The sequence below is a fragment of the Eubalaena glacialis genome, chromosome 5 (genome assembly GCF_028564815.1).
Source record: "Eubalaena glacialis isolate mEubGla1 chromosome 5, mEubGla1.1.hap2.+ XY, whole genome shotgun sequence".
In the NCBI taxonomy this organism is placed as follows: domain Eukaryota; kingdom Metazoa; phylum Chordata; class Mammalia; order Artiodactyla; family Balaenidae; genus Eubalaena; species Eubalaena glacialis.
Window position 1 is genome coordinate 92,430,816 of NC_083720.1, and position 14,578 is coordinate 92,445,393.

Consider the following 14,578-nt stretch of genomic DNA (forward strand, 5'->3'; position numbering starts at 1 on the left):
AGTGGTGTTTTCTGTACTCACCCATTCTATCACTGCTCCTCCTCTCTGTTCAGCGTCCACATTCCCCCCACTTTCCATCCAAGGTACTACTGCCTCGCCTTGGTGTTTCCTACTTTTCCTTTCACTCTTTTCTAACCCTGGACCTTGAATCTTCTCTATCGCACTTATTCCCTTGGTGATATTAGTCAGTCTCAAATGTAACTTGTCCAGGACTGAACTCCCGATCTCCTACCCCAAACCTTCTCCTCCTGTAGTCTTTATAATGTCAGAAAGTATTAACTCCATTCTTCCTGACCCAAATCCTTGGAATCATCCTTAATTATTCTCTTTCTCTCATACCCACATCTAATCCTTCAGGAAATCCTATTGTTCCTTCCTTCAAAATATACCCAGAATCTGACCATTTTTCCCCACCTCCACCGTTGCCACCTTGGTCCAAGCCACCATCACCTCTACTCTGGACTATCAGCTCCTCGATAGTTTCTCTGCTTCTATCCTTGTCTCCTCTTCAGTCTGTTCTTAAAGCAGCAGCCAGACAGATTCAGTCACTCGTGTACTCAATAATCTTCAATGATTTCTCATCTTGTATGTGGCAAAGACAAAGTCTCAGTGGCCTATGAGGCCTTACATATTCTGGTCCCATTCTGTCTCTGACCTCACCTTCTCCTACTGTCCTCCCTATGTCACTTTCCCATACCAGCTTCCTGCACCCTTACAGGCGTGTGCCTGCCTCGCGGCTGTGAACTTGGTGTCCCCTTTCCTGGAAGGGGACGTGGGAGGCTCCCAGCCAGATACCCACACAGCTCACTCGCTTCCCTCCTTCTGGCTTTTCCCTGCTGCTACCTCCTTCCTGAGGCCTTCCTTGGCCATCTTATAAGAAATCATATCTCACTGCTCTCTACCCCCCGCAATCATTACTCCCCTTCCAGCTTTATTTTTATTCTTCATATCTTTCAGCACCTAATGGTGCATCTTGTTTTACATTTATCCTACATTTTGACTGTATCCCTCTTTTAGGAGGCAACCCTATGAGGGTAAGGGTTTTGTTTCATTCATTACTGAATGCTCAGGGTCCACAGGAGTATAAACTGCTTTTAGGAAGCAGTTTATAAGTATTTGAGGAATGAATGAGTAACTCCTCTATCTTTTACTTCCTGCCTTCTTCCCACCTCTTAGATTTCATGCTTATCCTCCAGCTGTGGCTTTAATTCCATTTTTGACCATATTTGTTCCTTTTGCTTTCCTATTGTGCAATCCTGCATCATTTATACTACTTTCCTCTGTCATTTATTTGGCTTTGTTTCTCTTCCCTGTTAGACATGGATCACATTCCAGGGTGACTTGTTTTTTTCTTACCTTTGTGTCTTTCCCCTCTTCAGCTTCTGCTCTAGCTCAGCCAGGTTCATCTCTTATCTTTACTCTTATAGTTTTCAAATCCCTGCTCTATTATTCCTAAACCAGCATAAAATGCTATCTGCTGTGTATAAGAAAATAGCCATAGCTGTTGTCCATCTATTGCATAATCTAACATCAAGAGGGAAACAGTAAAAATGAAGTATGTCCTGAGGAGCAAGGGAGGGAAGGAGAGGCCAGGAAAGCCTGGTTTAGGCCCATAGGCTACTTCTTTGGATATATTATTTATGAGGAGCCTCGGGTCCTTTACTTAATGCTGCTCCTGAGAACTGTGACAACTATTAAAATAGAAATTTAGCTTTTGGTGAAATTAGACCACTATTTATGAAATGTGAGTGATTGTTCCATGATAGGCTATGGCTTTTCAGTCTTTAGGAACATATTTATTCAATTTCTAATTCAGTGTCTCAACTGATGATTCATATCATTGATCTTGTGGATCATACATCTTGCTTTTTTTTATTGATACACATTTAGACTTTATTATAATACCTATGGAAGACCCAAATTTAGGCACTCTTTATATCATATTTTTTGAAATATTTTACAAAGCCCTCATAATTTTTATAACATTTAATTCACTGGGTTCTCTTTGTAGCAAATGAGAAAAATTAGAAAATGTAATGATGCCATTTTCCAAGTTTTTCCAATACAGTTAAAGCTTTCAAAATGAAGCTTAGAATGACAAAATGCATAATACACATAAGGTGTAATCCACAAATGACTGATAACTAGAATAACATATAATACAGGTGTACAGTTACCTGGTAATGAATGTCCTCTCATTGATGAAGATCCAAGAAGAGGACTGGTGAGCCATCATAGTCATTTTCTCCCCCTTTTTGAGATCATCTGAGGCTACCCTAAAACATTAGAATAATATTAATGATATGTTCCTGTGATGCATTCATAAATTAGTTTCTGCCTTAAACTGAAATTATTTGTTGTGTCCCTGTTGTGTAAAAGTATTTTGGGGAGAGTTTTTAAGTAGTGTTTTTTGTATGGGCATAAGGGTTGGGTTGGGGGGGCCGGGAGGAAAGAGAGTTTTCTTTTTACCATGTGTCTGCTCTGGATCTTACACTCTGAATGTGGGCCATTTGATGGATGTTATCTCATTTACTCCTCAGACCATGCCAGCAAAGTAGGGGTGTTATTTCCATTTCACTTAGTAAGTAGTAATATGAAGCAAGGTCTGAATGTCTTTAGGGTTTCCTCTTTTTTTTCTTTCCAGCATTGTTTTTGCAGCTTGAAAAGGGTTTGAGTTTCTATAAATTTGTCTGTTCTAAGATTCTTTTAAAAGATTTTTTTCCTATGTCAAAGGGAATTAACTTTGAGGATAAGTTCAGAGTTCTAACTACAACTCACTTTGAGTGGGTTTCTAAATGGCATCCTCTAAACCTGCTTTTCATGGTTATTCACAGGATAATTTGTTTTGGGAACAAGTAATAATGTGTTGTTTTTTCCCCATCCCCTTCCACCCCCTCCCCCGCCTCCATATAGCTTTAAGATGTTTAGGTGTTTTACTCCATTCTTATTACTCAATACATGCTTTTGAGAAAAATCTATTTTATTCTCTTTTGATATCAGTTTCCCATTTTAAACCAAAAATTATATTCTTCATATAATTTATGGAAAATAGTAGTAAAGGAAGAGGAACATATAATTTAATTTTGAGCATCTAAAGAAAGATGATAAAGAGGGCATATGAAGAAGTACTAGATGAGCCAGAAATACGTAGCTTGACATACGGTTTTCCCGTTGGTAATCAATTCAAGAGACTGACAGCTGTGTGATAGAGAAGGGGAGAGAGAAAGGCAGACAGGGGTGGAGCAAGATTTCTAACAAAGGACAAAACAAACTGCCATGTTGGCCCATGATAAATGCTACTGATTTGCAAATTTATAAGTGAAATCCTGGACCAGAGATGTGCTGATAATCACTTCCCAGTTCACGGCTGTACTAGCCATGCTCCCAGCGATGCAGGGATCCAGTATGTCTGAATCTGGCATAACTCCTTTTATAAGGAGTCCTATTTCTGAATTTTTAGTATTTGATTTGGAATACACGCTAAGAATTTTCTTCATTTTTCAATTTATCCACAGTTCCGATACTACCAGGTTTTAGTGATTTAAAATTTATCCTCCTGCTCCATCTCTCTATAAATGCACAGATGGGCTTAGGGTGTTTGAAGCTGCTGTTTCCTGGTGCAGAGCTCACGCTTTATTGAAAAGTGTAAAAAGGAAAAAAGAGAAGGCCCATGAGGAACTCTGTCTAGTTGAAATAATGTTTCTGAAGCCTTCCTGATTTTATATTTTATAGTAAAATTTCTAGATATTTTTGAGAAAAAATTACCCGTCTTCCTGTTATATTTGTAAATAAAATTTCCAAATTTTATTTGTAAAATAAAATTGACTTGTGAAAAAAATTCATTTAGTTTTAAACTTCTGTTTATATAGCAGCTCAGTGTTATTTTGTTTAAAAAGATATTAAATTCCCAAAGGCTTATATGATCCAAAAAGAGGCATGTTGCAATCATTGAAATTTTGGGGGGCAACATGATAATACAAGCTAGCTAAAGTAGAGAAGAAATCCTAGGGCAATGTTTGGCGGTGTGCAGAAAAAAGGAAAATGTACCGTGTAAACTGAAAAACTAGAGAAACTGTGGCCCAAGGCAAGGAAGGATCAGGCAGTTTGGTAAGTCTGTTTTTGGAGTATTTCTAGAAGAAATTCTCTCCTGTATGATTCTGTGCAAGGGAACATATTCCTTCCATTCCAGCAATTGAATTCAAACTGACTGAACCCTGTCCCATCTCACAAACACAGCTTGAAGTTACCAGGCAGCCAAAATCAAGCTCTGACTTGCAGGGTTGATTAAGTGTGATGTAACATCTTTCCAGTCTCCTTCAGGCTCTGGAAACTGTGGTCAGACATGAGTAATAACCTCCTTTATGTCTTCATATAAATGGCATTAGGGTGTGACCAGAGATTTTATATAATATTTTCTAGTCATTCCATTTTGCAGAAATAGAATATTTAATTATCATTGCTTCAAACCTATAGAATCACAGGAGCTATAGCCAGGATAAAAAGGTAGGCTAGAGATAAAAGTTCCGTTTTTTTTTTTTTAACATCTTTATTGGAGTATAATTGCCTTACAATGGTGTGTTAGTTTCTGCTTTATAACAAAGTGAATCAGTTATACATATACATATGTTCCCATATCTCTTCCCTCTTGCATCTCCCTCCCTCCCACCCTCCCTATCCCACCCCTCTAGGTGGTCACAAAGCACTGAGCTGATTTCCCTGTGCTGTGCGGCTGCTTCCCACTAGCTATGTATTTTACGTTTGGTAGTGTATATATGTCCATGCCACTCTCTCACTTTGTCACAGCTTACCCTTCCCCCTCCCCATATCCTCAAGTCCATTCTCTAGTAGGTCTGTGTCTTTATTCCCGTCTTGCCCCTAGGTTCTTCATGACCTTTTTTTTTTTTTCCTTAGATTCCATATTTATGTGTTAGCATACTGTATTTGTTTTTCTCTTTCTGACTTACTTCACTCTGTATGACAGACTCTAGGTTCATCCACCTCACTACAAATAACTCAATTTTTTTATTTTAAAAAAGAAGGGGAGGAATTTCCTCCTTTTCCTTCTGAAGCAGGTCGTTTTGATTTTGGTTGGGGTAAGCTGTGTGAAAGACATTCTTTCTCCAGGAGAATACCAGCAAAAAAAAAAAAAAAAAAAAAAAAAGAAAGAAAGAAAAGGAGAAAGAAAGGAAGAAAAAAGATAAAGAAAAGCTATCCTCACAAAATCCTGATGCATAGTTTTTCCTTATAGTGAGCTATGAGCACATCTCAACAGGCATAATGTAATATTCAAGCTGTAATAGTCAAGCTGTAATAGTCAAGCTGAATGCTTGACTAGTTTCCCTTTATGCTTTTACCATTTTGATCATCACATCATCTTGTTCACAAACCTTCTTGGGATCTCGTTCTTAGCAAATATAGCTCAAGTCTCTTAACCTGACGTTCAGGCTTTCTGCAGTTTCACCCAAACCTACATTTCCATACTCAAAATTGAAGCTTTCTTTAATACCAGGGCTTCTAGTCTAGTGGAATCACGTGTCATCAAGTCTCTTCTCACTATTTCCCTTTCCCTCATCATTGCAGGTTCTAGTATCTGCTCAAGTGGGATCGTCTCTATCTCCCCATGACCTGTTCTACACTGCTGTGATGCCGCTCTCTGCTGTCCATTGGTATTATCATGATTGATTTATACCTTATCTAATTTTCTACTCATATCCTCTTGCTCAAAGAGTGGTGCTCCTCTAGTTGGGAATGTCATCCTCTTTGATAGCACATCATTGGAAGGGGGTTTTGTGGAGGACTCATGACAGAAGAGACAGAAGCTTAGCCAAGCAGGCAAATTAACTGTATAGGTCAGAAGCTACAAGGGCATTTTAGGCTCCCTTGGGACAGAGACACAGCAAGCTCCAAGAGCCCAACAAATCCCAATTACTCAATCACAGGATTTGGTCTGGGCTGTTTGGTTATATAGCCTTTGCTCTTGCTTCTAAAACCTGAGTTTTGCCCCTAGACTTTGTCATTCTAATCATCCTCAAAAAGAGTTACTGATGCTCCCTAGTGAGGTCCACCCCCCCCACCCCCAGGTGGTCACCTTGCTACCCAAACATAACCTTCTCCCTCCTGGATCCAAATTATTTATCATTATTTACCATCTATTCCTTACTTCTATACTTTTATTTCTCCTGTACCTCTCCTTCCACATTCCAGCACCCTATATCTTGCCAAGTGGTTCATTTTCTCTCCTCATTTTCTCTGCCTCTTAGCAGCAATTGACAGAGTTGGTTGTCCCCTCCTTCTGGAACACTTTTTCTGGAGACTTTTGAGACAAAACAGCAATCACACAACCTTACTTTATTTCCTTGCTCTCACAGGTCTCAACTTTTTATTCTTCTCTACTGCTTCCTCCTTTACATAAAATGCTGGCTAGTTCTAATAGTCTGTCCTCAGCCATCCTCTTTTCTCTAACTACACTTTCTTCCAGTTAATCTAATCCAGTTCCATCCCAGCCTCTCTGCTGAGCTCCAGGCTCATGTCACTACCTACTTTATCTCTACTTGGATGTCTATCAGGCATCTCAGTGTCAACATGGCCAAACCAGAATCACTGACTTTCTCCCATGCTCCAGAATTCCCTCCTCCACAATTCTTTCCAATCTACCCAACTGGGCACCAAAACTAAAACTCAGTCTTATTTTTTCCTCTTCCATCATAACTAGATTCCAATCTGAAAGTAAGTCCTATTGGTACCTCCAATAGGTAACTCCAAAGCTTCTGTTTCCAATGCTACCACTCTGAGCCAACCCACCACCATCTTTCTCTTGGATTACTGCATCAGCCTCCTGACTGGTTTCCCTGCACCCACATCGTGACCCATATTCCATTCTCCACATGGCATCCAGGATGATAATTTCAAAGAGCAAATTAGATCTTGTCGTTTCATGATTAAAACATTGCAAAGACTTCCAAGAATGAACTAGAATAAAATATAACCTCCTTATGATGACCCCCAAGATCCTGTCAATCTGTTCAGTATTCATTCCCTTCATTATTTCCCTCATTGATTACATTTCATCTATCAATACATTGGCCTTCTTTCTGGTTTTCAGTCACTCCCTAAGCTCATTCCTGCCTCAGGGATTTGAACTTGCTGCTCCTCCTACGTGGAGCACCTCACCTCAGACCTTCACGTGGCTGCCTGTTTCCCATAATGCGGATCTCAGTCCCTGGGTCTCTTCTCTCAGAGGTTTTCCCTAAGCAAGTCTCAGCCAGTCATTATCACATTATTTTCATCTAGGTACACATCAGTATCTGAAAGGATCTTATTTATTTACATTGTCTGTATTCCCCAACTACAACATGAACTGTTTAGGATGTGGGCTTTTTTGTTTGTTTGTTTGTTTACCTGTGCACATCCAGTTCTTAGAATTTTGCCTAGAACATGGAAGGGATTTAATTAATGTTTGTTGAGTGACTGACTAAATGTCAAATTGTAGCTGTGACCCAAAGGACTAATTACTATTAATAAAACTTTTCTTGGGTTTCCCTGGTGGCGCAGTGGTTGAGAATCTGCCTGCCAATGCAGGGGACGTGGGTTCGGGCCCTGGTCTGGGAAGATCCCACATGCCACGGAGTAACTGAGCCCGTGCGCCACAACTACTGAGCCTGTGTGTCTGGAGCCTGTGCTCCGCAACAAGAGAGGCCGCGATAGTGAGAGGTCCGCGCACCGCGATGAAGAGTGGCCCCCGCTCGCCGCAACTAGAGAAAGCCCTCGCACAGAAACGAAGACCCAACACAGCCATAAATAAATAAATAAATAAATAAAAACAAAAAAACTTTTCTTGACTTCATAGTTAATATGATATTTTAGCTGGGACTAGAAGCCAGGGATATTTTGAACTGAAGAAGCACAAAGTGCAAATTGACAGTGATGGGCTGAAGAATCATGGCAGTGGCTTTCTGATTGGCTCCATTCTATTTGTGTTCATAAAAAAAATCAGCTAAGGTATCATTAAAGATAGCAAAAATCGCTATGTAATTATATTGTCGAACTCATGACCTATGCTGAAGCAAATCATAACTAGCCTCAGAAGATGTGATTAAACAATTTCAAAAGCCCTGGGACTTCCCTGGTGGCTAAGAATCCACCCACCAATGCAGGCGACATGGGTTCGAGCCCTGGTCCGGGAAGATCCCACATGCCATGGAGCAACTAAGCCCATGCACCACAACTACTGAGCCTGTGCTCTAGAGCCCGTGACTCACAACTACTGAGCCCACGTGCCACAACTACTGAAGCCCGAGTGCCTAGAGCCCGTGCTCTGAAAAAAGAGATGCCACCGTAATGAGAAGCCTGCGCACCGCAACGAAGAGTAGCCCCTGCTCACCACAACTAGAGAAAGCCTGTGCACAGCAAGGAATACCCAGTGCAGCCAAAAATTAATTAATTAATTAATTAAAAAAACAATTTCAAAAGCCCTTACATTATTCTCTGACCCTAGAAATAAGGGCAGTTGAATGGAAATTATGAAAGAAAAATGAAAATAGGATAAAATTTTTCTTCATAAGCAGTATATGCTAATTGAATAGGAAATAATATTGACCATGTCTGAATCCAAAAGTTGGCTAAGCAAAATATTCAAACAATTGAAATACCTGAAAGGTAAAAATGTGATTTAGTAAAAGTCCCATTTTATTATTAATTGCTGAAGTGAGAAATAGATCTATGAATTCCAATAGTTTTCCTTTTCCATTCCCATTAACCATGATTCACTGCAAATTAAAATCTGGTAATGCCTTTGTGAATATCCTCTAAGTTATAAAGACTTGGTAAATTTAAGAGTCTGAGCTAGTTACCTCAAAAAGCTTAAGAGGAGGATAACCAGAGGTTATGATTAGCAGAAAGATTTATTAACAAAAGAAAAATTACAGGTCTAGAAGCCTAAGGGTCTTACTTTGAATGTTCACAATTATTTTGGTAGAACAGAACAAACTATGACTTGAGGAGGAAGGCAGCTGTTAAAAATCTATATACTTTACTGGGAGGGATAATCACACAGGGCTCTCCCATCCTGGGGCCAGAGCTTATTACTTAGATTGTGTATGAACTAAGATCACTTATTTACTGTTTGGCTATTTATTTTTTAATTATGTCCAGACAGAGTAGAGCTCAAGAGATATGGAATTAAATAGGCAAGTAATTAAATCCTGGAGAAAGAAACAGTCCTAGAAGTACTAGGCATGTCTAGGCTCAAACAGACCTTGAAGGCTCAACAGGGAAGAGAGAAGACCAGGAAGATAGAATCAGTCTGAGCAGGCAGCAGGGTTCAGGAACCTGAGAAAGCAGAATAAGTCAGCACCAGTATTTGGGCAACGCTGAGGACAGAGAGCATCTGAGAGCATCAGTGGTTCACCTCTTCCTGCTCTGCATCCTGCCTAGATGTGGGCTTGCCTGGACTGGCCAGAATGAGGCCAGAGGATGGGAGGTGAAGCCCAGTTAACTCAAAAGGGCCGGTCATTTAAAGTACCTTCCTTGGTCCAAGCATGGATTAATTAAATGGTTGCTTGTTTAAAAGTGGGAAACTTGGCTCCCTCCTTTGTATATCAACAAATATTTCATGAGCTCCCTCTCTGTGCTGCTGCTGTGCTAGCCAGGAAGTGTAGCCTGCATCTGTATCTGCAGCTCCTGATTCCTGAGGCTCCTGCATGCAGGAAGGGTCAAAGTGGTCATGATTTTACAACGAACCAAAAAAAATACATGTGCTAATTTCCTTGGGTCCTCCAGCCAAAGAGAATTTCCCCTGCCTTTGAACTTTGATAGCAAAATATCTGCAGCTTTCTAATTACTTAATACTTTCTCTCCCTAATCATATTTTATTTTACCTGATTTCCTTTAGAACAGGATGATTGCTCATTTCATTTTTGTATCTCCTAGAGTCAATGTATATATGCAAGTATGTAGAGAAGACATATATAAAATTATGAATATCTGTATATTCAAGATGTGGAGAGATGTACAAAAATATTAACAGTAAAATTGAGAGCTATGAAATTGAGTGATAATTATTTTCTTTTTGATTTCATATGTACTTTCTAAGTCATATACGAGGAACATATCTTAACACACACCATAAAAATTCCAAAAAAAGAAAAGAGCAGAGAGTATAACATTAGAATAGCGAGTGTGTATTTCAATTATGAATTAAGATTAAAGGCTGTACGCAGGGTGGGTTTTGTTTTAATTATTATTTTGGCCTGAAGAAGCAATGGAAAGTTACAAATATGTATTTACCTCTAAAATAAAGCTGTTTTCTCTAAGCTCTGACATGGAACCTTGTAGTAGAGAAGAGTAGACCCGTATACAATTACATAACTTCAAGGAAACAAGACAAAACATCTATAATTCTAACCGTTATCCAAGTCTTAGAAAACAGGAAAAGAGTCAAGAAAAGTATGGTTTCTGGTAAATATTTGGCTCCATATTTTTTCTAAAGAATGTGTGTCATTTGCAGAGATGGTAAAAGTTGAGCGTTGGACTATAATCACTATCACTTTATTAAGTGATATTGATTGCAGTTAGGGAATGTTTGTTTTGAGATACAAACAAAAATGTGGTACAGTGCTTGAATTTAAGACAGGATAAACAGGATGAATATCAAACAACCAGGCTTCTATGTGAGTATACACCATCACTGTCAGTCCAGTGGAATCTAATTTGAAATGCCAAACCTTTAGTGTGCTATTGCCTATTTACATGGCGCTAATGCCCTGTGCTCCATTCTCCCCGGAGTGCCCTCAGGGAGGTGAGAAAAGCAGGAGCAATAGGAGAAGCGAGCTAGTTGGAAGCCATTCAGGACTCAAGGCATCTCGCCACCACTCAGTCTGGGAAGGAGCTACTCCATCTGCCGATGGCTTCTTCTGGAATTGCTTCTATGGCACAGCTCAAGAGTCTCTGCTTCATCTGGGTTTCCAAGAGGAAGTTCTAAGGTTGACTTCACAGGGGCCATGGCTCAGTTTTTCCTGTTCATCTGTCGGCTGCAAAAGAATCAGCCCTCCTCTTGAGCTCCATTTCCTAGACTCTGGGATAATGATGGCGATGTCCTTCAACCATCTCAGCTACTAAGATAACACACCCTCATCCCTTAAGAGAGAGACACCTTCATGTTCAACTACTGAAAGCAGTAGTATTGGTTCGTTTGGTACTTGAGACGATGTGATGAAATGATGAAATCACTCTACTTGATAGCTTTAAAAGACTAATTTTTTTCCAACAGATCCAACCCTCTCTAACCCTAGACTTTAATGAAAAGAGAGAACATTCAAAAGAAGTTCTTTCTCAGAGGTTGTATTTTCAATTGACCTTTACTTGACTATTTTTAAAAATCTAAACTTTTATATGAAGCCCATGCATCTCTAACAATCCTAAATTCCCTGTCTGCATTGTAACCAAAGAATCTGTACAAGTAAATTGACTATTAGCACTAGATTTCTATGTTGATGAAAGGTATAGGATGCATCTTACTTTAGGAAGTTAAAACAAGTATCAAATGTGAAACCTTGAATTACACGTTAAAAAGACATATTACATATATGTTATACTATTTTAAATGTAACCAGAAAAGTTAATTTTTTCTTAATCACTGCTGGTTACTTCTATCTCTTCTGACTGACCAAAACATTTAATAGTTTATCAGAAAATTTTATAAGCATTAGAAATAGTAGAAAAACATTTGTATACTAAAATAGACTTTAGGAAGATTTATAACTGGTTATGTGGTTAAATAAATAAATCTCAAATTATTCTCAAATATGGTTAATGGATTTATCTCAGTTGGGGCTACTGTTTGTTATTTAGATATATGCCTATTAAGGAATACAAAAATCAAATATTGATAACTTGTTTAAATTCTAACAATATTTATTCAGCATAAAGGCATATTTCCTCTTTGAAAACTATTTAGTAAACACTGGTACTATAATTTATTCTAAATAGATTGGATTATTTTATAAGTTTTTAGTTAAACTACAATAAACTCAGTCAAGCCCCGGAGGACAATATAATAGTACAGTTCAGTTTAGTTGGCTTTAGAATTCTATCTCCAATTCTCCAGTCAATATCTCATTATAAGGGTGGGCGGGAGGGGGAATTGGATGAAGGTAGTCAAAAGGTAAAACTTCCAATTATAAGATAAATAAGTACCAGGGATGTAATGTACAAAATGATAAATATAATTAACACTGCTGTATGTTGTATATGAAAGTTGTTAAAAAGTAAATCCTAAGAATTTTCATCACAAGTAAAAATTTGTTTTTCTATTTCTTTAACTTTGTATCTATGTGAGATGATGGATGCTCACTAAACTTATTGTGGTCATCATTTCATGATGTATGTAAGTCAAATCATTGCGCTGTACACCTTAAACTCATACAGTGCTGTATGTCAATTATATCTCAATAAAACTGGAAGAAAAAAAAGTTCCTTCTAGCTCTAAAAACAAAAAACTACCCCAAAACAAAAAAAAAAACCTCAAACAAACAAAACGAAAACACAGTACATACATTGCAGATTTTCAACTCTGCAATTTGAATCCATTAAAACAATGATAATATTAAGCTAGGATCAATTGCAAAGCATTTAACTGTTTTATATTAATAAAATAAAAAGATAAAATGTCATAATTGGAAATACTTTGCTAGTCACACCTACTAAGTTTATTCCTTCCTCAAAGTTATCCACATTAATAAACCATCAGCAACATTAACAAAAATGCCCTTTAAAGAAAAATTCATAAAGTAAGTTCACTTCCCTATAATTTAAGTGGTAAAGACCAGCAAAACACAGGTATTATTCGTTTGTTTCTTGTCCGTAAACACAAATAAAAGTCCATATCACTTTAATACAAACAATACAATATGTGCTACAATGTAAGAACATGAACTATATGGTCTAATTTTATCAAAGTTATTCAGGGGCAGTCTCTCTTATAAATAAAACTCAAAATTGATGGGTTCTACAACATGGGGTTGAGTGTTTCTCTCCTACTATGAAATTATTGTTTCTTGTTAGAAATAACAGATTCATATAAGTGAGACTTCTCCAAAGTAAAAATGATTGAGTAGCAAAAAGTTTGAATTTGCCACCACATACTCTATTGGAAAAGTGGCAAGAAGCCAGATAATTTCATTGCTACTCAGAGGTCATGCTTTGCCCACTTGCCATCTGCTTACGTGTCCTGGACTCACTCACTGGAAACCAGTTCAACTGCAGTACCCCCATACTGTCTGGTCTCACTAGCTCACTCACCCTCCTTGACATGGACCCTTTGGCAGAGCCACAAATTGCTTAATGCTAATTGGAGGCACTATGTATAACTATTTATAGAAGGCTTGCTAAGTGTTTTAATTCCCATCAAAGCCCTATTGGCAGATCCTGTTATGATGCTTATTTTATAGATGACAAACTGAGGCTTGCCTGGGTTAAGTAACTTGCTATGGGACAAACCAGTAAGAGGCAAAGCCAAGATTTGAACCTATAGCTCTCTTGCTTCAGAATTGGACCCTTAACTCATGGACTCTCATTTAATTATGATTATCCTTTCATTGTTTGGGGCAGTCTTAAATTATATCAGAAATCTTTTTCAATTTTGTGTGTGTGTGTGTGTGTGTGTGTGAGAAGTCTCTGTTGATTTGTGGAAAATAATAAAAGTTTAGCTGAACCGCAATTAAAAAGACCTTTCAAGTCTGCTGGTTGAGTGTAACATTGTAACCATAATGGTACTGAGGGAATGGGGGAAGTCATACAGGAGTCTAGTATCTTTTCCAGGCAAACCACAATTCCGGGGGAAGAACTTGAGTTCCACACCTGTCAGAAAAGGGAGGAGGGTTTGGTGGCCACACTTACCTTCAAGCCCTCCCCTCTTTTCCCTCCCCTCTCCCTATATGCTTACCTTGGTCAGGAAAGGGCGTTCTGAAAAAATCAAAAGGAAAATACCTCCGGGTTTCGGGCTGCTCTGACACATGCACACCTTCAAATTTGGCTCCCTATGGATTTTGCTTTCTAACAACTTGCCCTCAACTTGACCTCAGGGAGTAGATTAGAGGGTTTTTGGTTTCCCCTACCCCCATGTTTCACCTGCTACACTGTGAATAGGAGATTTTTACCTTAGTTGTTGAGCTGAACCTGCTCCGGAGAGTTTGTTCCCCTGCTCAGTTCCAAGCTCTGATCATCGTTGGAGAGTCAGTGCTTGCTCACCTGTCCCGGAGGTGCAGCTGGGGTGGGAGACAAGCGCGGGGGGAGGGGCGCACACGCTCCTGCCCGGGCGGGGCTCCCTCTGCGCCGGGCAGTGCCCCGCCCACGAACAGCAAGCTCAAGAAACTGTTAATTATTACTCCTTTTGGCTACAGCAGGGAAGTGTTAGAAACCTGAGCCACTCCCTGTGCCTCAGTGCATGTTGGGAGTGTTTACTTTCTTTCTTCGGAGCCACTGATAGGAACTCCCCTTTGCTCCCTGTCACACATCTTGAGGACAAGTGAATTGACATGCTGGTTAACGCTTTAACCTCTGAACTGGCCGGATTCTAATCTCT

At 39.0% G+C, this 14,578-nt stretch overlaps 1 protein-coding gene across 1 annotated transcript in view; it reads right to left on the bottom strand.

Annotated features, from left to right (window-relative positions):
* The window catches only part of RASSF6 (Ras association domain family member 6), a 57,383-nt gene extending 43,061 nt beyond the window's left edge, over positions 1-14,322 (bottom strand). Inside the window, exons 1-2 of the mRNA XM_061191458.1 lie at positions 14,154-14,322; positions 2,178-2,276 (exon numbers count right to left, since the gene is read on the bottom strand). Of these exons, the coding sequence (XP_061047441.1) occupies positions 2,178-2,242 (65 nt within the window). The 5' untranslated portion in view covers positions 2,243-2,276; positions 14,154-14,322. The remainder of the gene's footprint in view (positions 1-2,177; positions 2,277-14,153) is intronic.
* Positions 14,323-14,578: the final 256 nt, after the last annotated feature.